Raw genomic sequence first — 24,373 nt, 5'->3', positions numbered from 1 at the left:
AACTTCCGGAATCCAGACTCTGGCCTTGGACAGCTGAGGGCTGACAGGCAGTGGACTGTTGACCCCAAGATTCCACCTTGTGAAAGCATCCAGGAACTGCCCCAAGCTCCTGGCCATGTCCCAGCCTGGAATGAGCTAGGGTGGGGAGGATATAGCCAAGGCCACCAGGATGACTGCCCCAGCACCCTGAAGGCTGTGTATGAAGATACTAAGCAATAAACTTGATTGGTAGTTTAAGTCTTTTTAAATCAAGGGCAAAACAGAATAAGCCAATGGTGTTTTGAGTCCCTGCTCTTCTCCATGTATGCCAGGCCCTTCCTCACCTAATTATATTCATAGTACTGAACACCATCAATTCAAGTATGCATTACTTAATGGACCAGTAAGACTTTGTAAAACTTGCCAGTTAAACTCTGCTATCCCCTTGAATAGAAGACACCAACTCCAGGTCATAGGGACACATGTATCCTAGAAGAGACGTGCAGTGATAACTGTACGGCTATGAAAATCACCCCTACCTGACACAAGAAAACTGTGGTTCAGAGGTGAGGGCATGGTGCTTGTGGCTACATAGTCATTCAAAATCAAAGCTCATTCTGGCTCTCTTGGTGATACAGCTTGGACACATATCCCAGCCAAGAAGACCTCAAGTGCAGAGACCTGGCTCCTCTGAGTCCTTAAGAGGAGTTGGCTATTCATACCTTAAAATCCATGTGATAAGACCGTTGGAGCAAAATGGGCTGTGGGGTACTGGGCAAGTTGTTGTCCCCCAACATCCCGAGTGAGGCAATATCTGGTGGGGAGAAAGAGACAGGAAACAATGAAAAGAACATAGAAGATGGGAGACATTCAACTAATGGAAACAGAGGCTCATAAAACTCTCTTGTTCATTCCTGTCACAAGCAGGTGTGTCTAGAAGAAAGATGATTCCCCAACTGTTGAGTACACACTGAGGCCACAGAACCCCACCATCATCCAGGAAGGGTCATGGGTGCTCTCAGCCTGGTAATGGCAACCCACCTCTCCTATAAAGTAGACCTCTCCTTTTCCAGGCCCACCAGACTCCTTTCTTCCATCTTACAGAACTTACCATCTTCCTTCCACTCCTCTTTCCATTCATCTGCCCATTTTCCCTCCCCCTTTATCCATCTCAGTAGCTTACTTTTTCCCTTGACTTGGCCACAGTCTATCTCACCTCCTCTTGTCTTCCTACACATCTGCTAACCGACCCTTCTTTCCATTCATCACTTATTCATCATCAATATATCACACATGCATACTGCAACACCATCACTCTTTGTCCAACGAGCCTTCCTTCCTCCTGTCCTCAAATTCTTTTATGTGTGTTTCCTTTTTCCTTCCATCCCCATTTGTCTATCTTCCATATCCCTTTATCACTCCTTCTGCCTTCCACTATCCACCTCAACCCCACCCTGTCCTCCTTCTAAGTGGCCATCACTCCTCCATCGTCTTCCCACTGTTTCCTATCACTCATTCCACATGTCTGCTTTCTCACTCACTCATGTCTACCACATCCCCTCCTTCCCTTTCCATTTCACACACCAGTAGAGGTTTTTTTTTTTTTTTGAAAATGTTTACTCTGTACCCAATCTGGGCTGTGAGACAAATGGAAAGGCAAATGCAACTGAGTCCCCCTCAAGGAGCTCCAGGGTACTGGAAGAGACAGCCAGGAAGTAGACATTTCACACAATTCACTGAGTGGTCATAGGGTGCACCCAAAGGCTATAGGGGTCCTGAGGAGGGACCTCTGCTGGGAGAAAGTTTCAAAGGCTTTGAGATGACCAAACATGGTGATTACACTGGAGGATGAAGGGATATTTCAGGCATAGATAGCTAGAAGGGGAAGTCCTGCAGAGCTTAGCCATCATGTCCCCAAACCTTGTGAAGTATATGGAGGTGGCTTAGGTACTCCACTAAAGGAAAATGGGAGAACACTGGACACTTAGCTTGGGGAAAGACCTTGACAACATGCCCTGAGGTCTGCAGTTGATACCCCAGGGAATGGGGGATCTGAGTTGTGACTCAGAAAGGTCTCTCTGGTAGCTGTATAGGAGTAGGTATGGTGGCTACTGCAGCAGTCGATACAACAAAGCAATGTGCAGGCAACAGCTTTACTTACTTTTCAGAATGGTCAACTGTTGGTTGATGATGTAGAACCAGAATCTGACCACTGGGCACAACTGCAATACAAAGAATCAGAGGCCTTGCTGAAAGGGTACTTGTATGTACCTTCCAGTATATACATGCTGAATCCTTTGTAATCTAAGATGCTTTGCAGGATAAGACTTTTCACATAAGATGGAGAAAGTCTACCATAAACCTCTCACAATCTCCCTCTTACACAGGCCTAAGCTGCCTGCTACAGTCATCCTTCAACCACTGTCTTTTTCTCTATGCCCTCTTCAGAAGCAGGAGCCTTGAAAAAGGTCCAGAAAGAGACTCTGCAAAGCTCACTGCTAGCTACAGAGCCTACTCCACAGCTCATGTTCAGGATCTGTCAGGGCCATGTTGTCAGACTTACTATGTTGTGCAAGGACATATTCAAGGACCATTTCATCATTGATTCCATCATTGTGGAGAACATGCTGAGGAGGGAAAAGGAATCATTAGCAGTGATCATTATCACCAAGGGCTTTGAAGTACTCTGCTATATAATCTGAATAATGATTATGTCTCTGTTGTCAAATCAGTGGTTCTCAATCTGTGTGCTGTGACCCCTTTGGTGGTTGAACTACCCTTTCACAGGGGTCATATATCAGATATCATGCATATCAGATATTTACATTATGATTCATAACAGTAGCAAAATTATAGTTGTGAAGTAGGAATGAAAATAATTTTATGGTTAGAGGTCACCACAACATGAGAAACTGTATTAAAAGGTCAACGCATTAGGAAGATTGGGAACCACTGTGTTAAATTAAGCAAGTATGCATTTCAGACCTGCCCAGTGAACCTAGCTAGACATCTCAGGTAGACCATTAATGTCTTTCTAATATGCCATTTTTCTACTCTTTTTTTAATCCATCCCTGAATCCATGCCCATCCATTTGTGCATGTTTGCACTCACTTATCTTCCTTCCATCCATCCATCCATCCATCCATCCATCCATCTGTCCATCTACTTCTCATCCAACCAGCTTTCCATTCATTCCCCCCTTCATTTTCACTCACATATCTCCCATGGACTTGTTCCCCAGTGTGTCTCCAGGAACAGTATCTACTAGCTCAATATGCACTGGATAAATGAATGATGAATATAAGGCAATTTCTTGCCTAAAGAGCTTATACATGCACATCAAGAGATGGCAGGCTAGCATGAAAGTGATGCTACAAAGCTCCTACCCAAGATCTCTCCATGAGAGCTTGGAAAAAGGAGCACCCAATATTCTTCATAAGTGGGTGCTTCTGACCCAAAGGCATCCCCTTCTGCTTGTGATTTCAAGTTCCTTGAGACAAAAGCTTGACTGGAAGGAGTGCATTAAAAATAGAGAACACTAGTGGCGTAGTTTGCCGACATCTTGGTCAGATCCCAGGGAATGGTAACTATTCTGTGCATAGCACCATCCCACACCATGCCCTGTTTGGTGGTGTCCAGTTTTCCTGGGTTTGTACCTACCCTGTATTCACTTGGATCCCACTGAATATTGCCTGGCAGCTCTTCACAGAAAATGAGACTTGGCCAGTCTCAATATGGTGCAAACCCAAGGGGATCACAATGTCCACATCCACTGTAGAGCCACTGAGAAATGAGAGTACCCTGGGTGCATGGGAGAGGGCTGTTAGATGCTGCATGCATGTCTGGGAACACTCTAAAAGTTTCACTGTAACTTGTAACTTGCAAACAGGTATAGGTACTTGTGGGTGAGAGGTAATGTAGGGAAAAGGCTCTGGCCAAAGAAACTCAGTGAGATCAGAGCTCCAGCCAGATCTCTGCTCCAGCCAACTGACCTGTGAAACTAACCAATCACAGAGCAGGAAAGTAGCACCCTGGTCCTGGATCCCAGAACCAGGGAAAGAAACACAGCCTGGGTTTGGGACCTGAGCCAGAGAAAGGAACACTTTATCCCCAAACCTATAACCAAGGAAAAATGCCCTGACTCTGAAACCAGTATCAAAGAAATACTCTTGGTCCCTAGAATCAGAGTCAGTAAAAGAAATATGCCCTGGCCTTAGAATTAGTATCAAAAAGCCAAGAAAGGCCAGTGAAAGAAACACAGTTTGGCTCTGAAATCAGGGCCATCTCTGCTCCTAGCCCACAAAACTGACCAATCCCTGGGCAGAAAAAAAATCCAACCAAGCCGGGCGGTGGTGGCGCACGCCTTTAATCCCAGCACTCGGGAGGCAGAGGCGGGCGGATCTCTGTGAGTTCGAGGCCAGCCTGGACTACCAAGTGAGTCCCAGGAAAGGCGCAAAGCTACACAGAGAAACCCTGTCTCGAAAAACCAAAAAAAAAAAAAAAAAATCCAACCAATCCCTGGTTGACTCTGCCCCCAAGACATCCTATATAAACTGCCCTGCCTGGTCAGTTGTGGGCTGTTCTCTCCACACTGGTAGAGGCAGCTACTCTCCTGAACTCCTCCTTCCCAAATAAATCTCTTTCTCAAAAGAGTTTTGGGTGTGAAGATCTTCATTCACTGGTGCAGAGAAGAACCTTGCTAAGACATCCCTCAGTGGACAGAGCAAGAGGGAGCTGAAAAAGTAACAACTTTTCTCCAGAGCCAGAGGAGATTTCTACATTTCTGCAGTGGTTTCTCCTTTTTGCAGAGTGAAGCAAAAGAAGCAACATCTTAGGCCAGAGAAGAAGCAGAGCTCTGCTAGGAAGCCCCCTTAAATGGAGACTGAGCAAAGCTCAGCTGTAGCAGCTTTCCAAGAGAGGAGCAAGATTGCTATAACTTGCGGGGAGACCATCCCCCACCACACCAGGTATAGCCTGACTCCTGAATGGTCAGGATACCCTTCCCATACTGAGCTATCCTAGCAGCTCCAAGCCTGACTCTCCCAAGCAGTCAGAATTCCTTCCCTTCCCAGGGCAGAGCTGTCCTAAGCAGCTCAAGGTATCTGGGATACCTCCAGGGCTGAGCTGTCTCATCACAGCTCCAGCTGTCAGAGCAGTCTTAGCAGCTCAAGGTATTGCCTGACTTCCCAAGTAGTCAGGATACCTTTCTCCAGGGTTGCAAAACTCACAGGTAACTGATACATATACCTCAAAGGGTATTCCTGTTTTCCTATATATTTTTCTAATTTCTTTTATTATATGAATATATAAAGTAGTTTATGGGGATAGGTAATGCTTATTCATAGCTCAAGACTCAAAGATTAAAAAGTGGTAGTGACAAGCGGCCCCCTGCCCTGTCCACCTGGAGCTCTGCTGAACTCATGCACATCACCAGTATTAGTATCTCCTCCTGGAGTTATATGTGTACTCACAACCACCCATGTGCAATGTATGTGTGTGTGTGTGGTCTGTGTGTAATGGTGTGTATGCATGTGTAATGGTGTGTATGTGTGATGGTGTGTTTGTATGATGGTGATGATGTGTGTGAGAGAGAGAAAGAGAAAAAGATGGTGTATGTGTGTGTGTGATTGAATGTGTGGTGCATTGTGATGATGTATGTGTGTGATGGTGTGTATGTATGTGTGATGGTATGTGCCTGAAGCTCATCTATTTGGATAGGCCCACCAGCCAATAAGCTTCAGGGATCCCTCTATCTCTGTCCTTACCAGAACTTTGGTGACAGGTACAGATCCTGAAGCAGATCTGAACTCATATCATCAAGCTTGTGTCATGGGCACTTTTCCAACTGAGCTCTCTCCCTGTCTTCATGTGTAATCTGATTGAATTTCTCTGAGGTCCCCTTAGAAGCCTACAGTAAGGATTGAGAAGAGCACTCAAATGAACTGCTGCCCGGAACCTGGACTCTGTGAAGTACTCAAGAATGTTAGGTCTTATCACCATTGCCAGGTCTCTGTAACATACTTTTGAAATGTTTATCAAAGGCTATAAATTACAGGGTGGTGATGTAGCTCAGTAATTGAATGCCTGCCTGGTAAATGCGAGGTCCTGGGTTCAACAACCAGCACAGCAAGCAAACAGACAGACAGACAGACAGACAGACAGACAGACAGACAGATAGATAGATAGATGACAAGCTATGAATTGTGCTCATGAGACTTTCTAATAATCAGAGAATTGGCAGATTCATTCCTTGTATCAATCACAGAGTTATTTAAGAGAGTGGTGTGGTGAACAGTCCTCCTGTTCATCCACAGGATAGCTCACAAGTCCCACAGTGTATATGTAGCATGGAGCATTTGTTACCTTTCAGAAGGGTTGTGGGAGAAGAACTGAAAAGACACCAGCTGAGATCTTAAAGGCCACTGCCTCTCTGTTGTAGGATTGGAGGCTGTTTTCTTTTGCATTCTAATGTTCTCCCCAAGCTTGTTTCCACACAGCCTCAGAATGTGGCGGAGAAGCAAAAGGCTTGACTTCCATTCCTGTCCTGCCATCACTACCATCCCAAGAAATTGTGTCCTTATTCAGACAGTATCAAGATCTTGGGGAAAGGCTAAGAAAAGCCAAAGCCATCTTGTCTGTTGAAAGAAAGGAAACCACCCACCACCAATAAAACCACTCACTATCTCTAGGAATTTCCTCCGCTTGCTTCTCTCACGATATTAGTTATTTTGCACCACTATAATCAAGTGCCCAATAGAAACAGCTTAAATAAATGGTTATTTAGATCTCACAGTTTCGGAGACATTTCAGTTTTTCTGATAGGGAAGATATGGCAATGGGATCATATGGTGGAGGGCACCTGCTCACATCATGGCGGAGAAGGAAGCTGAGGCAGCTGGAGCTTAAAAACAGGCTATGATCTTCCAAGGCCTGCTTCGAGTGACACTTCAGCCATCCAAGGCTCTGCTTCCTAAAGGCTCCACAGCACCCCAAAACAACACCAGAGTTCAAAGAATGAACCCACAGAGGACAGTTCAGATTCAAACCATAACATTCCTCATATTGCTCACCCTGAAAAGTTGATAGTCAACTTGGTCTGAAGTTTAAGTTCGAGACGAGATGAGGCAAAGACATTCCATGACAACCGGACAATATCAAATTGGGTGACATTGAGCCTACAGAAGAGGAAGAGTGTGGCAATGTGAAAAAGTCAATTTCCTGGTCTCCTTGGCTCTCCACTCAGTAGTGGCTTCCCTTTCTTCTGCCCCATGCCTGTCCCTCCCTAACCTTGATTTCTATTCTGAGTCCCATTTCTACAAATCCTAGACCAGGAAAGCATAAGCTAGTAACTGACTTTACAGTTGATTAAGATGGCAAGTGAAAATGCAGATACCATATTGAAAGCCTCAGCTGGTAACTATGGGATTAGCTTGGAACAAAAGGGTTCTTTTACTCACTGGGGGACAGATGATAACTAAGGGATAAGTGGTCAGAACATCTGCAATATGTTTTCCAGGTGTAATTTATAATATAGCAGAGCTCAGAGAAGCCCACATAAACCTAAGGGATAGACTATGTTAGAGAAGCACTAGGCTGTGACTGAAGCTTTGGAAGCGGAGGTGATGATTTCTCAGTGCCAACTTTTTAAAGAGAGTCAGACCAATGTCTTTCAAGTACCTGGAACCTTCTCTGATCAATGCTTTATAGAATTATTTTATTGCTAAAGAACTCAAACTCACCAGTTATTGAGTTGCCCAGAATTCATGTTCTTCAGAACATCATTCATGCCAGAGAGACTCCCATGGCCACAAAGGCCACCCAGGGAGCCCTTGCAGATCAGGCCTTCCAGAGCCTTGGTCCCTGCTGCCTCCAGGAGGTCATTTCTGATACCAAAGGATAGACTGCCACCCAGGAGAAGCATCTGTAGCTCTTCTCTATCCATGGCTAGATTCTGGTTGTTGAGGATAATAGGGCTCAGAAGCCCTTCCTGGCTCAGGATGTCCTGGTTGAGAACAGGTGTTGGCAGCTGTTGGTTAAGGAGGTTGCCAGCTCTCTTATGGTGCCATCACATGAGTTGTGATGAACTGATAGAGGCAGCCCCATAATCCACTGGAGTCCCCATGTGAACGAGACCTGCAGGTGATACTTCCCCAGTGAGACCATGGCAGTTAGGGACACCAAGCCTTGATCTAAGGGGGTAGGTTACAGCTCTCTCCAGACAGAGGTCATCAGAGAGTACACTGAACCTCTTACACATTCAGCTCTCCTCCTCCCATAGCTGTGAGCCCGCCCACCCCACCCCCCTGATATCTACCAAAGACAATCTTGAATTGTAACTTTACTTTTATCAATATCTTCCAGACTCTGGAACATAGACAGGCCAGGCTAGGTCACATGGTATGGAATTTGGCCACCCACTCCTGGAAACATAAGAGTCAGAAAACACTTTTGTCTTATCATTTTTAAGGAAAGGCCCTCTCTCCCTTCAAGGCCAAATTATGGCTGGTTATGGCCATAATGATATCTCCAAAATGTTTTCCCACATCAGAGCCTTATTATGGCTGCCTGTGGTGATGAGCCAGCCTGCAACTCTCCTTATCAAACTCATCTAAAGGTAGTTTCCTGTCAGCACCTTTCAATGAGCCTGCTTTAATTTCTAACACAAAGATGATTTTGCCTTAGATTTCACATAATCATTATGTAACCTAGAGTCAGAGGGACCAGAGCCAAAAGATACCCTAAGCCCAAACTAACCATTACTACTGAATGGTCATGGTCAAGATTGGTCATGGCCACCAGGCGGTGGTGTTGCATGCCTTTAATTCCAGCACTCAGGAGGCAGAGCCAGGTGGATCTCTGTGAGTTTGAGGCCAGCCTGGTCTACAGAGTGAGATCCAGGATAGGTACCAAAACTACACAGAGAAACCCTGTCCCCCCCCCCAAAAAAAAAGACTGGTCATGGCTATTAGGTGAACTAAACCTTGAATAGACCTCTCACTAATCCTGTTGCAAACTGACTAAATACCCAGAAAACCCAGCTCCAAACTGACCATCACTTGACTCTCTATCTAAACCATTAGATGACCTAAAGCCATGGTGGACATTTATTGGTCCTGCTCCAGACTGACCAAACCTTCCAGAAAACTGATCCAACATCACCTTTACCACAGCAATCAGAATGACCTATCATCAGTCATGCCATTTGTTAAAACTGCTCAGACTGATCTATAGCACCAAATGACCCAGTCCCAGGATGACCATTTGTTGACCCTACTCCAGTTTGACACCAGATGATTCAGCCCCAGATGGACCAGAGCTGCCACCTCAGACTGGAAGCACTTCTTAGATGGGCATCATAAGGGTAACCACTGCCTGTAAAGCTCGTGTCACCCACCACTGAAGGGCTGGACTCTCTTTAGCACATGTGGCCATAGTGACCAGGACTGCTTATACTTTTTTGACCCAGTTGCCCAGAGGATACTTGGCTGGCGATGCCACTTGTGTCCAGGGAGTCTGAAGCAGCCATCTCGAGTTGGTTGAGTTTATCTACACTGTCCTGATTGACTTCAGAGATCTTTATAGCTGAAGTAACAGCCATAGAAGCCAGTTTTTCACTATCATCTTCCATGTGTGTGTATTCACCTTCATTACCATTCAGAAGTTCTGTATCCAATCCATCACCATCTCCATTTTCAACATCTGCTGAGACAGAGACATATAGTTGAGTCCTGGGGCACAAGCTCCCATTGGAGCCAGGAAATTGGGTGTTCAACCCAGAGCCAGCTGTGACCATACCCTGGAGCCAGGCTTCTTACAAATGGAAAACCAAGGTTCAGTCTTGTACTTGAGCTCAGGAAGCAATGAAAAGTCAGATACATGAGGACCACACTGGATCATCTATTGTGAAAAGAGAAAGTAACTGCTTTGGTTGCTCACAGCTTCTCTGATCTTGATTTATTATTTACAACTGCTTGGGGAGCACACACTAGACTTAAAGCTTCTGGTCTTAGGACTAGCCCTTTACAAACAACTCCTTCCTTCCAGGTCTACAGCCTCACTCTATTATCTCTGAAGAGTTCTCACCTGGAGTCACACTCCTGTGACAGATTTTTGTCCTAGGCCTAATTTTGATGTAAACTTCATCTGCCAAAAGGAAAATATATACTTAGGAAAAATATTGATAAAAGGGGAAAAGAGCTATCTCAAAGTTCAGATGTACCCTGGGCCTTCTAGAGTGCTAAAGCCAAAATCTAGAAATAGGAGGATATAACTCATTGCTAGAAATGAGTACTAGCCCAATGTTCACAAAGCCCTTAACTTAACATCCCCAGCACTTAACTAAAAGAATACAGTGTGTGTGTGTGTGTGTGTGTGCAGTTGCTTGAGCTCTTGCCTGTGTACTTGTAACAGGCACTTAGGGACTGCTTTTGTTAAAAAGCATAGATGCCTCACTTGAGCCCACAAGCTAGAAGCCTGGCCTGGCATCTGGGCTTTGAGTTTGGCTCAGACTCCTGCTTTCTGGACATGTAAGTTATCTGTCCTCCTAACTTATCTCTTTCTAACTTATCTCTTTCCCCTGAAAGGTTGACGGCACAGGTATTGGTCATTGTCTTAAACCAGCAGACATCTTGGATTTGAGGAAGAGCAAACCTCAAAAGACAGACCCCCTACAGATGAGAATAACTGTCTAAGAGTGGGAGGCCACACCCCAAAGCAGAAGTGATGTCTTGTTTGAACCAGATGAATCTCCTTGAGGGATGACACCAATAACAACTTCAGAACACCCTGCAGAACCAGGATAGAGACAATGACCAAGTAGACCACACCTTGACCCTGAGTCTTCATCATGCAAGACCTCTTGCCTCTTGCCCCAGTCTTACTCTACTGAACTGTAAAGTTAGAGCCCTAAAGATGAACTTTGGGGGTCACCAGACCCTTTTATCTGTTCCTTTTGAAATGTGTCAGTTAAATCTCTTCTCTCTGCCTTGCTCACCATTGTTCATGTCTTTAATGAGCATATTGTGGAAGGTGGCTGAACCTACAATATTGGGGCTGCCAGAGCTGAGGCCTTTGCTCTTCAGGGCAAAGTTGAATGAGACTTAGATCATTAGAGTTGAAGGCTAGAAAGACATACCTGGGAAGTGGGTCTAAAAATGGAAGACTATGTTAAGACAGTCAATAATGGGAAGAAAGTAGTTTACACTAAATAGGTGATCTGGACTGTTTCCTTCATCTGTTTCATTGCTTTTTCATAATTTTCTTTCAGGGCTTTATTGTTTTCTTCCAGGGCTTTATTGTCGAGGGAAAGAGAGCTTAGGGGAGCGGGAGATCCCAGCTAGATCAAAAACAGAGAGGGAGAACAAGGAATAGGAGACCATGGTAAATGAAGACCACATGATAATAGGAAGAAGCAAAGTGCTAGAGAGGCCCACAGAAATCCACAAAGATGCCCCCACAATAGACTGCTGGCAACGGTCAAGAGACAGCGGGGACTGACCTACTCTGGTGAATGGGATGGCCAAACACCCTAATTGTTGTGCTAAAAACCCCATCCAATGACTGAGGGAACTGGATTCAGAGATCCACGGCCAGGCCCCGGGTGGAGCTCCAGGAGTCCAATTGGCAAGAAAGAGGAGGGTTTATATGAGCGAGAATTTGTGAGACCAAAGTTGGATAAAGCACGGGGACAAATAGCCAAACGAATGGAAACACATGAACTATGAAGCAATGGCTGAGAGGCCTCCAACTGGATCAGGCCCTCTGAATAGGTGAGACAGTTGATTGGCTTGATCTGTTTGGGAGGCATCCAGGCAGTGGGACTGGGTCCTGTGCTCAGTGCATGAGTTGGCTGTTTGAAACCTGGGGCTTATACAGGGACGCTTGGCTCAGCCTGGGAGGAGGGGACTGGACCTGCCTGGACTGAGTCTACCAGGTTGATCTCAATCCTCGGGAGAGTCTTTGCCCTGGAGGAGATGGGAATGGGGGGTGGGCTGGGGGAAAGGGAAGGGGGTGGGAGGGGGGAGAACAAGGGAATCTGTGGCTGATATGTAGAATTAAATTATATTGTAAAATAAGATAATAAAAAAAAAAGAAAAAAAGAAATAGGTTATCTGGATGAAAAGATGTGGTCTGAAAGAGACAGACATCTCCAGGAGAGGGTACAGTGCCTCCAGAAGCTTGCAGAGACACTGGCAGATCTTGTTACTCTGATGGGTCAGATATAAGGAGAGATGACAGAACTTCCAAGAAGGATGGGGTGGCTCACCTGACCCATGGCTAGAATCTTCTGATGAAACATAGCTCTTGTTAAGCAGGCAGCCAAGGAAGAGAAATGTCCACAAGAGTCTCATGTTCATTGCAAGCACCTGTGGAGACAACAGCTGATGAGCTGGGTAACACTGATCTGTGTGACCCCAGAGTCCTGGGGTCTTGGGCGATTCTCACTATCACTCTCTATATGGGTGAGCCACGCCTATGTTTCCCTGTCATTAAAAGCAGCAGCTTCTTATTTTCTTTCCATGAAAGTTCCTGGCACTGGGTGTGGAAGGAGGCTCCATCAGGCAGTGAGCTCCTCTGCGTAAGCAGTTAAAACTGGGGAATTTTTTTCCTTCAATTTTTGTTAATGTGACCATTAATATCAAGTTCTTTTAAGACAGAATTCAGGGAAGAAATTAAGTATGGGAGGTAAAGTGGCCTGCCCAACATCATACAGCTTGTGAGTGGTAGAGTAAAAATCCAAATCCAGCCAGGTGGTGGTGACGCACGCCTTTAATCCCAGTACTCGGAAGGCAGAAGCAGGCAGATCTCTGTGAATTCAAGGCCAGCCTGGTCTACAAAGCGAGTTCCAGGAAAGGCGCAAAGCTACACAGAGAAACCCTGTCTCGAAAAAAAAAAAAAATATCCAAATCCGGGTAGGCTAAGCCTACAACCCAACTATGTTATAACAGTTGAATTGGTAGACGTGGATGGGCACAGATGCTACCATTTACTGAAGACTTAATCTATACTAGTTCCCATGCTAAATTCTTTTTATTCACTGCTTAGCAGAATTAAATCCTTCTAATAACCATAAGATGAAATGAAAGCCAAGTGGTCTGGCCAGGGTCCCTCAGTGGCTAATGACAGAGCTATGACATAAAAGATGTTATTGTGTGAATTCATTCTTAGTTTCTTAGGCCAGAGGATGAGGGAGGGATGCTGAGGTAGGTTGAGCTTTTCAGAGATGGTCATATAGTAGTCATTTTCTCCTTCTTTGTGTGTGTTTACAACATCACTGATGCTTCTTCCTCCAACAGGCAGGTGCTATGTTCCCTACCCTAAGTTTAGAGGGGTGGTGATCGTTGATTGCCTCAAAAAGTGGAGCACACATAAATAACACTGTGATTCTGTGGCTATGCCCTCAAAATGACATGGCTTCCGTTCTCTCTGTCTTTCCTTTTTACTCTCCCTCCCTGTCTGCCCTTCAAACTCCATATTGTGAGGAAGTATATATAGGCCATGAAGAAAGTGTCTTGGCCATGATGGCATTAAATGGTCAAGTGTCATAAGGAGATGGCAAGCCACCCACATGAAGGAAAGAGAGCATTAGGGCATACCCCTTCTATTGCTTGGTGGGGAAAGGAGCCATTCTGCTCTCACTTGGCACTTTCAGGAGAAGCAGGAGCTTATATGTTAATGCAAATAAATATGGAGTTGCCTATCTAAATGTCAGGTCCTTTTGACAAGGTTGATTTGATCACCTTTGTGTCTGCAGCCTCTGAAGCAAGGTCTAGTTTATAGCTCTCAGAACAAGAGAAGGGACTGGAGCTCTTGAGTTTAGTATGCTGGCAACTTGCTCAAGATTTAAAAATTAGTTAAGATACTTTGTAAGACACACATGTCTTACACTCATCTATCCTGGAACTGCCACCTATTAAGCCTAGCTCTGAGGAACTGCACCAGATGGAGGAGGAGGTAGCCTCAGTGAGGCTGGAGGGTGAAAGAATAGAGCAGAGTTCACCCACCTGAGCAGGAGGATGATGGGCATGGAACAGTGGGGTTAAGCATGCATCTGGCACTACTCAGAAGATCCTATACATGTGGCTTTGGTTGGGATGATAGCAAATGCTGGGAAGAATTGGTTGTGGAGCTTCTCCAGCCTAAAATGTCAAGGAAGCTGAGGGGCAAGGGCATGACAAGTACCCCATTAGTTTCTCTTACAGACTAGGCAAGTGGGCACAGCAGAGCAAGAGCTGGCCAGGAGGACATATTTGGTGCCATGGTGGCCTCTGTAACAAGCACTTAGACACTGATTTTGCTAAAATACTTCATCCCTCACTTGGGCTCATGAGTTACTTTGGAGTAAGAGAAAAGTCTTAGGGAAACATCCACCTGCCAGGTAAGGGCAATTATCCATAAAGATAAGTAGAGATTATCGTCTCATGAGAACTAGTCTGATCACTTCACGTGGGTGGCAGATCAACTTTGACCAGATCAACTACCACAAACAGATCTAAGACAATGGTCCACCAGACCACATCTTGAACAGGCCTGCTCAGTTGTGCATACCCCTTGTCTCATGCTTCACATTACAGTTAGCATTAATTGTCAGTTTGACATAGTCTAGAATCATCTGGGGAATAAAGGCTAAATTGAGTAATTGTCTTTATCAGGTTAGCCTGTGGGAATGTCTATGGGAGAGTTGTCTTGATTATCAAATGATGCAGGAAGCCTAGTCCACTCGGGTTGGCATCATCCCTGGGCAGGTGGTCATAGGCTACATAAGGAAGTTAGTGAGCAAGCCAGCCAACAGCATTGCTCCATTGGTACTTCTTGCCCAGACTTCCCTCAGTGATGTATTGTGAGCTTGCAGTATAAGCCAAATAAATCCCTTTCTTCCTAAACTGCTTTGACCACAGTTTTTTAACACAGCAAAATAATGAAACTGGGCTGTAGTTGTAAGTTTTCTCTAGTCCCACCAGGCTCCCATGGCCCCATGGTCCCACAGCTGCTCAGACCCAAATAAACACATAGAGGCTTATATTATTTTTAAACCATATGGCCTAATGGCTCAGGCTTCTCGATAGCTAGTTCTTATATCTTAAATTAACCCATTTCTATAAATCTATACTTTGCCACGTGGCTTATGGCTTACCAGTACTTTACATCTTGCTTCTTCTGGCAGCAGCTAGCAGCATCTCTCAGCTCTGCCTTTTTTTTCCTCTCTCTCTAGTTGGGATGTCCTGCCTAACCTTATTCTGCCTCACCATGGCCAAACAGCTTTATTTATCAACCAATCAGAGCAACACACATTCACAACATACAGAATGACATTCCACAGCACTTCCCCTTTTCTGTCTAATCAAAAATAAAGGTTTTAACTTTAACATAGTAAAATTACATATAACAAAACAGTTATCGAACAAAAATTACAGTTACAATATCTAGTCTATTTGTATTTGGCAAAATTAAAGAAAATATTCTATCATCTATCCTATATTTGTGAGTCTAAAGTTTCATATATAATTTATCTTTTATCATGACTAAGGAAAACTATAATTGTAACTCTTCTTCAACTACATCAAAGACATCAGAAGGATATAATATAACCTAAGTAAACAGGAAGAGCATTGTAAGCAACTTTCAAAAATGACAGAGACAGCTGGCTACCTGGACAGTTACCCAAAGTTCTTCTGCAACATTGAGGCATCCATTTTTCAGCCTATGACCTAGAGTCTCTCAGTCACTTCTCTCTGTGTAAAATGTCTGGCTCTTTTAACTGTCCTGCTAAGAACAAGTGGCCAAACCTGGCTTGGAGCACAGACTGTGACTCCCAAGAGGTGCTAGCTGACCCATTTGTGACACTTCAGGAAGGACTTTCCATCACACAGCAATGATCTAAAACACTTCACTACAATCAAGTCTTGCCACCAAGATGAGTATCTAACCCAAGAGAACATGGTGGAAATCTTCCCCTCCTCCTAGAATTCTTTAAAGTAACTCAGTAGCAAACATATGGCTGCTTGGTTTTTGCATATTTTCAACTTATTCTTGTCATGATTTATTAAAACATGTATGTATGAAGTAACATAAATATTTTGGGCATGGTTTTGTGCCTTCCTCATAACGTTAATACATAGGGGTTGTTTCCTCTACACTTTTGTCCATCCCCTCCCACTTCTGAGTCTGCCTGTTACTCAAGGTCTTAACCAGAGCTTCACTCTTCAGGGATTTCTCTGTTAGTATGGAGCTAAAGGATAAAGAACAAAACTGATCATTTTAAAGCCAAGTTGTTGTTGACTACTTAGAGGCTTACAAAAGATATCTTCAAGCTTGCTTGTGCAGATGGGTGACCTTAACATGTCCCATTTCATCATAAATTTCATCTGGGTTCAGCTCTGCTTTGTAGTATATAAATGTGTTTTTATAAATTATTAATGCGTAGAGAAATGGGTTATAAGATTGCTTTCTTTCTGGGTCTTCCCTAAGACTAAGATTATTGAGGTACATACTAATTAGCAGAGCTGGTGAAACAGCTCAGTGTTAAGAGCACTGGCTGCACTTCCAGAGGGCCAGGGTTTGATTCCCAGCCCCCACATGGTGGCTTCCAACCATCTGTAACTCCAGTTCCAGGGGATCTAACACCCTTTGCTGGCCTCTGTGGGCACTATCCATGTGAAGTATATATAAACACAGAGAGATAAAACACCCATGCACATGACATAAAATAAAAATTTAAAAATATAATTAACATATTTAGAAAATATGAAGAATTAAGGTGTGTTGATGAGAAAACTATAAAGAATAAAGTATATAACAAAAATCTAAATTCAATTGTTATAAAGGTATTTATTTCAAAATGAATTTAAGTTTTCTAAGGTTAAGATTCAGTGCGCTGGTGCAAACCTGGAGTAGATAATTATCTGTATCTAAAGTAACAAAGCATTCTCAAGAATATTGCTTTGCTCTTAGTAACATTTGGGAAAAATGACTTGGAGGACAAAGGTTTATGCTTTATCAAGATGATTGTGTTTTTTCTCACTTCGTCAACCTTTGAACAGCTCAGGAAATCAAGTCTTAATGAAGTCAAGAGCCACTTAAGTGTCTATTTATGCTAGTATTTCAAACAACCACCTTGTAAGCAATTACTCAGAAGTTTTTTAAAATAATCAATACCATATGTATATGTTACTAAAAGCATATAGAACCCTATGACTAAACTTCGTTCAAGTCTTCTGCAAACATTTATGGAATGAAAAGCATGTAAGTTAAGTATACACAAAGTAGCCAACAAATGCTCATTATTTTCAGTATTCATGGCATTAGGACTTTCAATACATGGAAGGATGAGAAAAAAGGAATGAAGGGAGGGAGGAAAGGAGGGAGAAAGGAAAGAGACAGGGTCACTCATGGTGCCTTGAAGGAGAGGAGGTTGGTCACCTCTACCATACCATCATGGTTTTCATTACCACATCTCGTTAGCTCAAAGACATATTTTGTCCTTATTTTGCTCTCAAGTAGGGTTGCATTTCACAAATGGATGCATATGTAGGAGCACAGCAGCTATGCAATCAGTGGCATTTCAGTCCCCTCTGAGGGACCCTGTAGATGAAGTAGATGGAAATGATCCCTCCCTCCTATTAATTGGACAGATAAATGGAGCTCATGCAGCTATTATTGTTGCTAAAGACCCAACTTAGCAATCACCCCATCATCAGCTCTTGGCTCCTGACTCAGCTTTCTCCACCCAGTGCTGGAGCCTGAGCTCAGTTCTACAAATGACTTTGAGCAGCCGGTACTTGTGTTGAAGTAGCAAGAAGAAGCCTTGTTCCCGCTGGACCCACTGAACAATGACAGTGATGTCAAGGATGCCATTTAAGTGTCAGGCCCTGTGCTGGCACTTGGCTTACACCAGGCTTTGTCCCCTCCTTGCCAGAAGAACTCTGTCTTCAGTCTGTTCAACAGAGTTAGTCTGGCTTTTTGTCACTTATGGGATCATTATTTTTGACTGTCAGAGAAAAAAACTCAGTCCCAACAATATCAGGTGCCAGCAATTTCAGGGAAATATGTGTCTGTGCCCTGGAAATATATGCACAGTGATGCGTGAGATGGGTACAAGCGTCTTGAGCTAACCAGATTTTGTCTCCCTCAGCTATGGTGTCAGCTGCTTTGATAGGCATGGTATAAAAAAAAGTTACCCCTCTGAGGCCTCAGGGTGACCTGGGAGGTCAGTGGCAGAGGCAGGATGGACCCCAATACTCAGTCCTTCCTCATCTAGATACTCTCCTTGCCTTGAGAGTTGGGGTACAAGGACCTTACCTGGGTCTCAGCTCTGGCCACCCAGAACTCGTGGGTCTCCTGCACCTGCCTCCAGAGTGACAAGGGAGAGAAGTAGGGCATTTAAGTAGCAGGTGAATCAGTCCAAAGGATTGGCCAAGAACAGGGGGGCGGGGCAGGTCAGAGTACCAGAGACCTGGGCAGGCTGCTGGAAGATGGGCCACTTCTGCTAATACAGAACAGAGGTGAGGCAGGTAGGGCTGTGCATTGGGGACCTGAGGAGAGTGAGATCATAAGTCATGCATATCAGTGACTTGGGCAGGAGTATGACTTCCTGAAACTACAAAAATACATGCATGCTTGAATGATTCTGCATGCCCAGAGGTGAGTAAATGCCTGTGTCTCTGTGTGGGAAAGTTAGGGTGGGGGTGGGGCATCTCTGCTCTGTGGAAGGTGTTAAGACAAGAAGATGGGTCCTTCTGTCACCTCTCACTCCACCTCAGTGTGGCTCTCCTTGTGCCTGTCCTGAAGTGAGAGAAATGTCAGAGCAGGGGGAGGCAGCAGCCCAGAGAGCTGCTGGGTCACCCGGGCCCAGATGGACCCCTCCCTACTCTACCTGTTTGTCTCTTCCAGACACTCTAGCCCCAATACTTCAGACTGCTGAGGACACATTAATCACAAGGGATTCCAGGCCAGAGGATGTAAAACCATACAGGGCTGGCAGGCCATGGTCCTATCTCACCACTTCACTTACTCAAGGAAGAAAAACATCTCTGCTACAGTGGGTGGCACCTGGCCTGAGGGACTGGATATCATGAGTCTTGCTGAGTTGGGCCTGGGGATGGTCAGAGCTGAGGAAGCAGGCCATGATGTTTGAGGCCTCCTGAGAGGCAGCCTCTGGGGTGCTGCCTGTGCTCTGTGGCTACAGCAGCCTCTGCCTGAGTTGCCATCATACCTTCATCAAGCAGAGCACACAGACACATACACACACACACACACACACACACACACACACACACACACACACACACACACACTAAGAAGAGCAGAGACAGAGGAACTCATGCAAGGACACCCCACATATCAAACACACAGTAATGTGCCACCAGATTATTAAATTGGAGTTCCTACCCCTGTATCTCAGAACGCTACTATTCAGAGTGAGGGACAATCCCTCCCCACCCTCCCAGGTCCTCTACACAGTCAGAGAAATGTCTCTAGTGATGAAATATAGAAATAGTCCCTGGAGTACAGTCTTGAAAGAGGGGTGTTTTGTTGTTGTTTTTGAGACAGGGTCTCTCTACATAGCCCTGGCTGTCCTGGAACTCACTATGTAGACCAGGCTGTCCTTGAACTCACAGAGAGATCTGCCTGCCTCTGCCTCCCAAGTGCTTGGGTTAAAAGCATATGCCACCATACCCTAATTGAAAGAAGATTTTTAAAGAAATAATTCATTTCAAATGAAGCCCTTGTGATAAAGGGCTTGCTGCACACTCAAGATGACCTGAGTTTGAATCCCCAGCATCCACATACAAAACCTGCCATGGCTACCCAAGCCTGTATTCCCAGTGCTGGGTGTCAAAAACAAGTGGATCCCAGGTGGTCTCTGACCAGCAAGTCTAGCCTAGGTGGCAAGTATCAAGTTCAGTGAGAGACCTTGTCTCAAGAACTAAGGTGGAAAACCGTTATTGGGGGGTTTTGCTCTTTCTGGGGGGGCACCACCCAGCTCCCAAATAAATCACTCACGGAGGCTTGTTATTACTTATTAATGCCTGGCCTTAGCTTGGCTTAGTTTCTAGCCAGCTTTCCTTAACTTAACTTATCCTGACCACCTTTTACCTCTGGGCTTTTCCCATTCTCTTCTGTAAATCTTACTCTTACTCCGTGGCTTGCTGTATAACTGGGTGGCTGGCCTCTGGAGTACCCCTTCTCTTCTGGATGCTAGATCTATCTCCCTTTCCAGATTTCTCCCTCTGTATATTCTCTCTGCCTGCCAGCCCCACCTATCTATTCTCCTGCTTTGCTTTTAGACAGTTCTTTATTAGACCATCAGACACAGACACAATAACACAGCTCCACAGAGTTAAACAAATACAACACACACTCGTGCATGTGCTCAAGATGGGTGGTATTATGCTATACATAGAGGGACAACTCGGGGAAAAGACGGCCATCAGCAAGCCAAGTAGAGTGGGCTTGGAGCAATTCAACCCAACCACTTCTTGAGTTCAGACTACTTGAGCTCAGACTTCTGCCTCCAGAAGAGGAGGAAAATGCATTTCTATTGTGTAGCCACCAGACTGTGACACATGCTGATGGCAACCCTGGTAGACTAACTCCCCTTGGGACCAACATCCAAACAAGGATCAGGACAATACCAGCCTCCCTGGCCCTTGTGGAAGTCTCCCTTGATCCCCTTTCAGCTTCTCACAACTCCTGCTCAGACACCGCACAGCATAAGCTCATTTTTCCTGCCTCCTGGAGTCCCATGGTTGGAAGGGTACAGCACGTGCCCCTTGCTGTAGTTTCTCTCATTCCACACTATGTTTGTGGGATTCACCCAAACCGTGTATACAGCCATGGTTTGTTGCTGTCACACAGTATTCCATTATAGTTATCAAGACTCCTGGGCACGGGTGCCTGGGTAGCTATCACTTTGGGACTACTGCAAATGCAATTTCCAGGTGCTCCTAGTTCCTCCCTTTGGTGACCACGTGTGCACAGTGCCCTTGCGTTATGGGTTGTGAGTGACCATTTTAGTACATACTGCTGGGTGGCTTTCCAAAGATATGTCATCTTATACTAAAGTCCCAACCTCCAGCCCTGGGCAGTTCCATCTTAGTCACAGGAGCCATTTTGGGGATAGTGGCCAATGTTTACCTGTAATTTAAGATATCAAATGATGTAGTGTGAATGGTAAGTAGTCACAAGCATTAATATTTTTGGAGTACTGTAGACAATGCCATCTCAGGACCACAACTTCTGTTTGTATACATTTACAAATGTGTTCAATGAAACATGGACACCCTAATGGTTTCATGGGAACTAGCATCCTTTTTTTTAATAAGAAATTTTTTTCATTCATTTTACACACCAAAGATCCCTCTCTCCCCTTCTCCCCCCCCCCCAGTCTCACCCTCCCAAACCACTCCCCCACACACAAGAAGGCAAGGCCTTCCATGGGGAGGCACATCTAGTAGAGGCAAGTCCAAGCCCTTCCCTCTGCCTCAAGACTGCAAGAGGTGTCCCATCATAGATAGTGGGCTCCAAAAAGCCCACCCTTGCACCAGGGGTGGATTCTGATCCTACCACCAGGTGGCCCCCCAAGCAAAACAAGCTACACAATTGTCTTGCCATGCAGAGGGCCTAGTCCAGTCCCATGCAGGCTCCATAGCCATTGATCCAGCTTTCATGAGTTCCCACCTTCTTGGTTTGGTCATCTCTGCAGGTTTCCCCTGATCATGATCCTGATGCACTTGCTCATAGAATCCCTCTTCTCTCTTTGACTGGACTCCTGTAGCTCTGCCTGGTATTTGGCTGTGGATCTCTGCATCTGCTTCCAGCAGTCATTGGAGAAAAGCTCTGTGATGACAGAGTATTCACCAATCTGATCACTAGGGTAAGCCAGGGAACTAGCATCCTTTTGAAAATGCCAACAGATCCTTTGCAGTTGGAAAAGCTGTGGCTTTCCTGTCTTTCAGGAATTACTTGGCCTTCTAGCTCCCTATAGACTTTCAGTCCTAGTAATGTATACTTGTCCACAAAAGCTTGCTGCTGGGGAAACTCACTCCTTATTCCTCCTTTGTTCTTTCTTCAGTTCATTTCATTACAGTCTATTGAGTAAACCAGGCATGGTATTGGGGGCATGGGTAAACTACACTGATTTTAAAACTTCTATCCTCACAAAACTGACATTCTGGCTTAGTTATAAACAAAATAAATAGATATTGCACGTGTCTGGTGCTAAGTGGAGAAAAAGACAACACAGAGAGGGAAGGAAGAGATGCCTGAGATAGAGAAGTCAGAGAAATCCTCACTTTGAGAGTGACTGGTGGCTTCAGGAGACAAGAGACCAACATAAAGCTATGTAGAGGAAGGATACGCAATCCAGATGTGTGCAAAGGTCCTGGGATAGGAAAGACACCTCCTGTGTTAGAGGAATAAACAGTGAGGAAACAACAAAGCAGGTATAAAGCAACGCAGCAGAAAAGAACAAAGGATGAGATCAGACAGGCAAAGACCTTCCTGCACCAAAAATATACATCTTGTGGGGTAGAGATACAGGAGAGAGTCATATATATATATGTGTGTGTGTGTGTGTGTGTGTGTGTGTATGTATGTGTGTGTGTATACATACATATACATACATATAGACTTCTTGAGCTAGTCTTGGTAACACTATTGAAACCTAGCACCCTGGAAGCTGAGACAGGACCATTTAAGAATTTAAAGCCAGCCTGAGCTACACAGGAAGACCCTAGGAAGGAAAGAAGGAAAGGAAGGGGAGGAAATTACATATCTTGATTAAATTTTTCTTAACCTTCTCCTTATCCTTAAGATATTCAGTATCTAAACAGTCTTTGGACCATGAGATGGCTCAGTGGATAAGGGTGCTTGCCAACAAGCCTGGCTATATGAGTTCAATCCTCAGAACCCACATAATGGAAGAAGGGAACCAATCTGTAAGTTGTCCTCTGATCTCCAAATGAGTGCCATGGCACATGGGCTTCTCTGTACACATACACTCCACCTACAAAATAAATTAAATTTGAAAATGTAAAATTATCACAGTCTTTTAGATTGTTAGTGTTATCATTAGAAGCAAATGTAATAAATCAATACTCTTTTAATAACACTTAAGCACACAGGAATCTGTGGGAGCTCTCTCTCTCCCCATCCACTCTTTTATTTGTGAATTAATTTACATTATACTACACATAGTGGGTCCTCAAAACCCATCATAGACCCAACTGTCATTATTAGTGATATAAATGTCCTCAAAAATGTCTGTCTGTTCAGCATGTTGACAGGTGGGAACAGCAGGATTGCCTTTGAACAGATTTGCTCAATACTCTGGGCTATTCCAGCATCTTCACCAGGAAGCACATGATAGGATGTTATCAGAACCCATCTCTCAACCACAGAGCAACAGCAACCATAATCACAATGCTCCTCTTTGTTTGAAATCAAACTAGAAGCCACTTGGCAGGCCTTCTTAACCACAGAGGGCTACTGGCAGCCCTTTGTTCAGAGCATGAATGCCAGTGTTCCCGGCCATGAACTTGCATAGGGATAAGAGACTAGAAAGAACTCTGAAGTGTTTAGACTCTGAAAACATTTCCCCTTAAGTTATTCTGTGTGAAGCCCCAGAAAGTGTTGTGCATCCATCCCTGCTTACCCAGACTTCATTTCCATCACTGTGATACATCATGCTAATCAAAAGCAATATTGGGAAGGAAAGGGTAAACCTTTGGCTCACATTTCTAGGTTACAGTCCATCACTGAGGGGAAGTCAAGGCAGGAACTTAGGCAACAGTGAAGAGCAGAGCAAAGGAATGCAGCCATGTCGCCTGCTTGTTTGGAAGCCTGCTATTTTTCATCCTGTATACTTCAGGACTCCCAGCTTAGGGGATTGCGCCACTCAGCATGAGCTGTCACTTCCTACATCAATTAACAGTCAAGACAATCCCCCAGAGACATGCCCACAGGCCAATCTGATAAAAACAGGTACTTAAAACAGACTCACTTATCAGGTGATACTCAGCTGTGGTAAGCTGACAATAAGAACCAATCATCATGCTGCTCCAACCTGCCATGGGCTTCATGGCATAATGTGGAAGAAGTTTCAGTGACTACTGTCTCACCTACTTCTTATTAGTGTTAGCTGATTTGTGTTGTGGAATATTTCGTTACACTGTGAGAAGATATGTCACTGTGATTGCTTTAATAAAAAAAAAACTGAATGGCCAATAGCTAGGCAGGATTCCTAGGCACAAAGGATGGTGGAAAGAAGAAAGATGGACAAGCCAGACAGACACAGAACAAGTCAGATGCACAAAATGGGATAGAGGTAAAAACCACCTGGTAGAACATAGATTAATAAAAAAAATATGGATTAATTTGTTATGAAAGCCAACT

The 24,373-nt window shown here is 44.6% G+C and overlaps 1 protein-coding gene across 1 annotated transcript; it reads right to left on the bottom strand.

Annotated features, from left to right (window-relative positions):
* Positions 1 to 695: 695 nt before the first annotated feature.
* On the bottom strand, positions 696 to 18,319 carry LOC102911078 (uncharacterized). Its single transcript, XM_076568431.1, has 9 exons — positions 18,278 to 18,319; positions 12,246 to 12,345; positions 9,462 to 9,679; positions 7,720 to 8,006; positions 7,051 to 7,155; positions 3,641 to 3,781; positions 2,543 to 2,606; positions 2,141 to 2,201; positions 696 to 793 (listed from the first exon to the last, which is right to left on the bottom strand). The coding sequence occupies exons 2-9, from the start codon at positions 12,334 to 12,336 to the stop codon at positions 696 to 698; spliced, it is 1,065 nt and encodes a 354-aa protein (XP_076424546.1). The 5' UTR covers positions 12,337 to 12,345; positions 18,278 to 18,319.
* Between the last annotated feature and the right edge of the window lie 6,054 nt (positions 18,320 to 24,373).

The sequence above is a fragment of the Peromyscus maniculatus genome, chromosome 4 (genome assembly GCF_049852395.1).
Source record: "Peromyscus maniculatus bairdii isolate BWxNUB_F1_BW_parent chromosome 4, HU_Pman_BW_mat_3.1, whole genome shotgun sequence".
Taxonomy (NCBI): Eukaryota; Metazoa; Chordata; class Mammalia; order Rodentia; family Cricetidae; genus Peromyscus; species Peromyscus maniculatus.
Note: the sequence above shows the minus strand (reverse complement) of the source record. Positions and strands in the feature narration are given on the sequence as shown.

Coding starts and splice junctions, on each gene's coding strand:
- LOC102911078 (XM_076568431.1), bottom strand. CDS start 12,336: ATGAACATGAGACTCTTGTGGACATTTCTCTTCCTTGGCTGCCTGCTT. Junction 9,680..12,245: donor AGATTCTAGCCATGGGTCAG/GTGAGCCACCCC, acceptor CTGTCTCAGCAG/ATGTTGAAAATGGAGATGGT. Junction 7,156..7,719: donor TCTGGGCAACTCAATAACTG/GTGAGTTTGAGT, acceptor CCTCTTCTGTAG/GCTCAATGTCACCCAATTTG.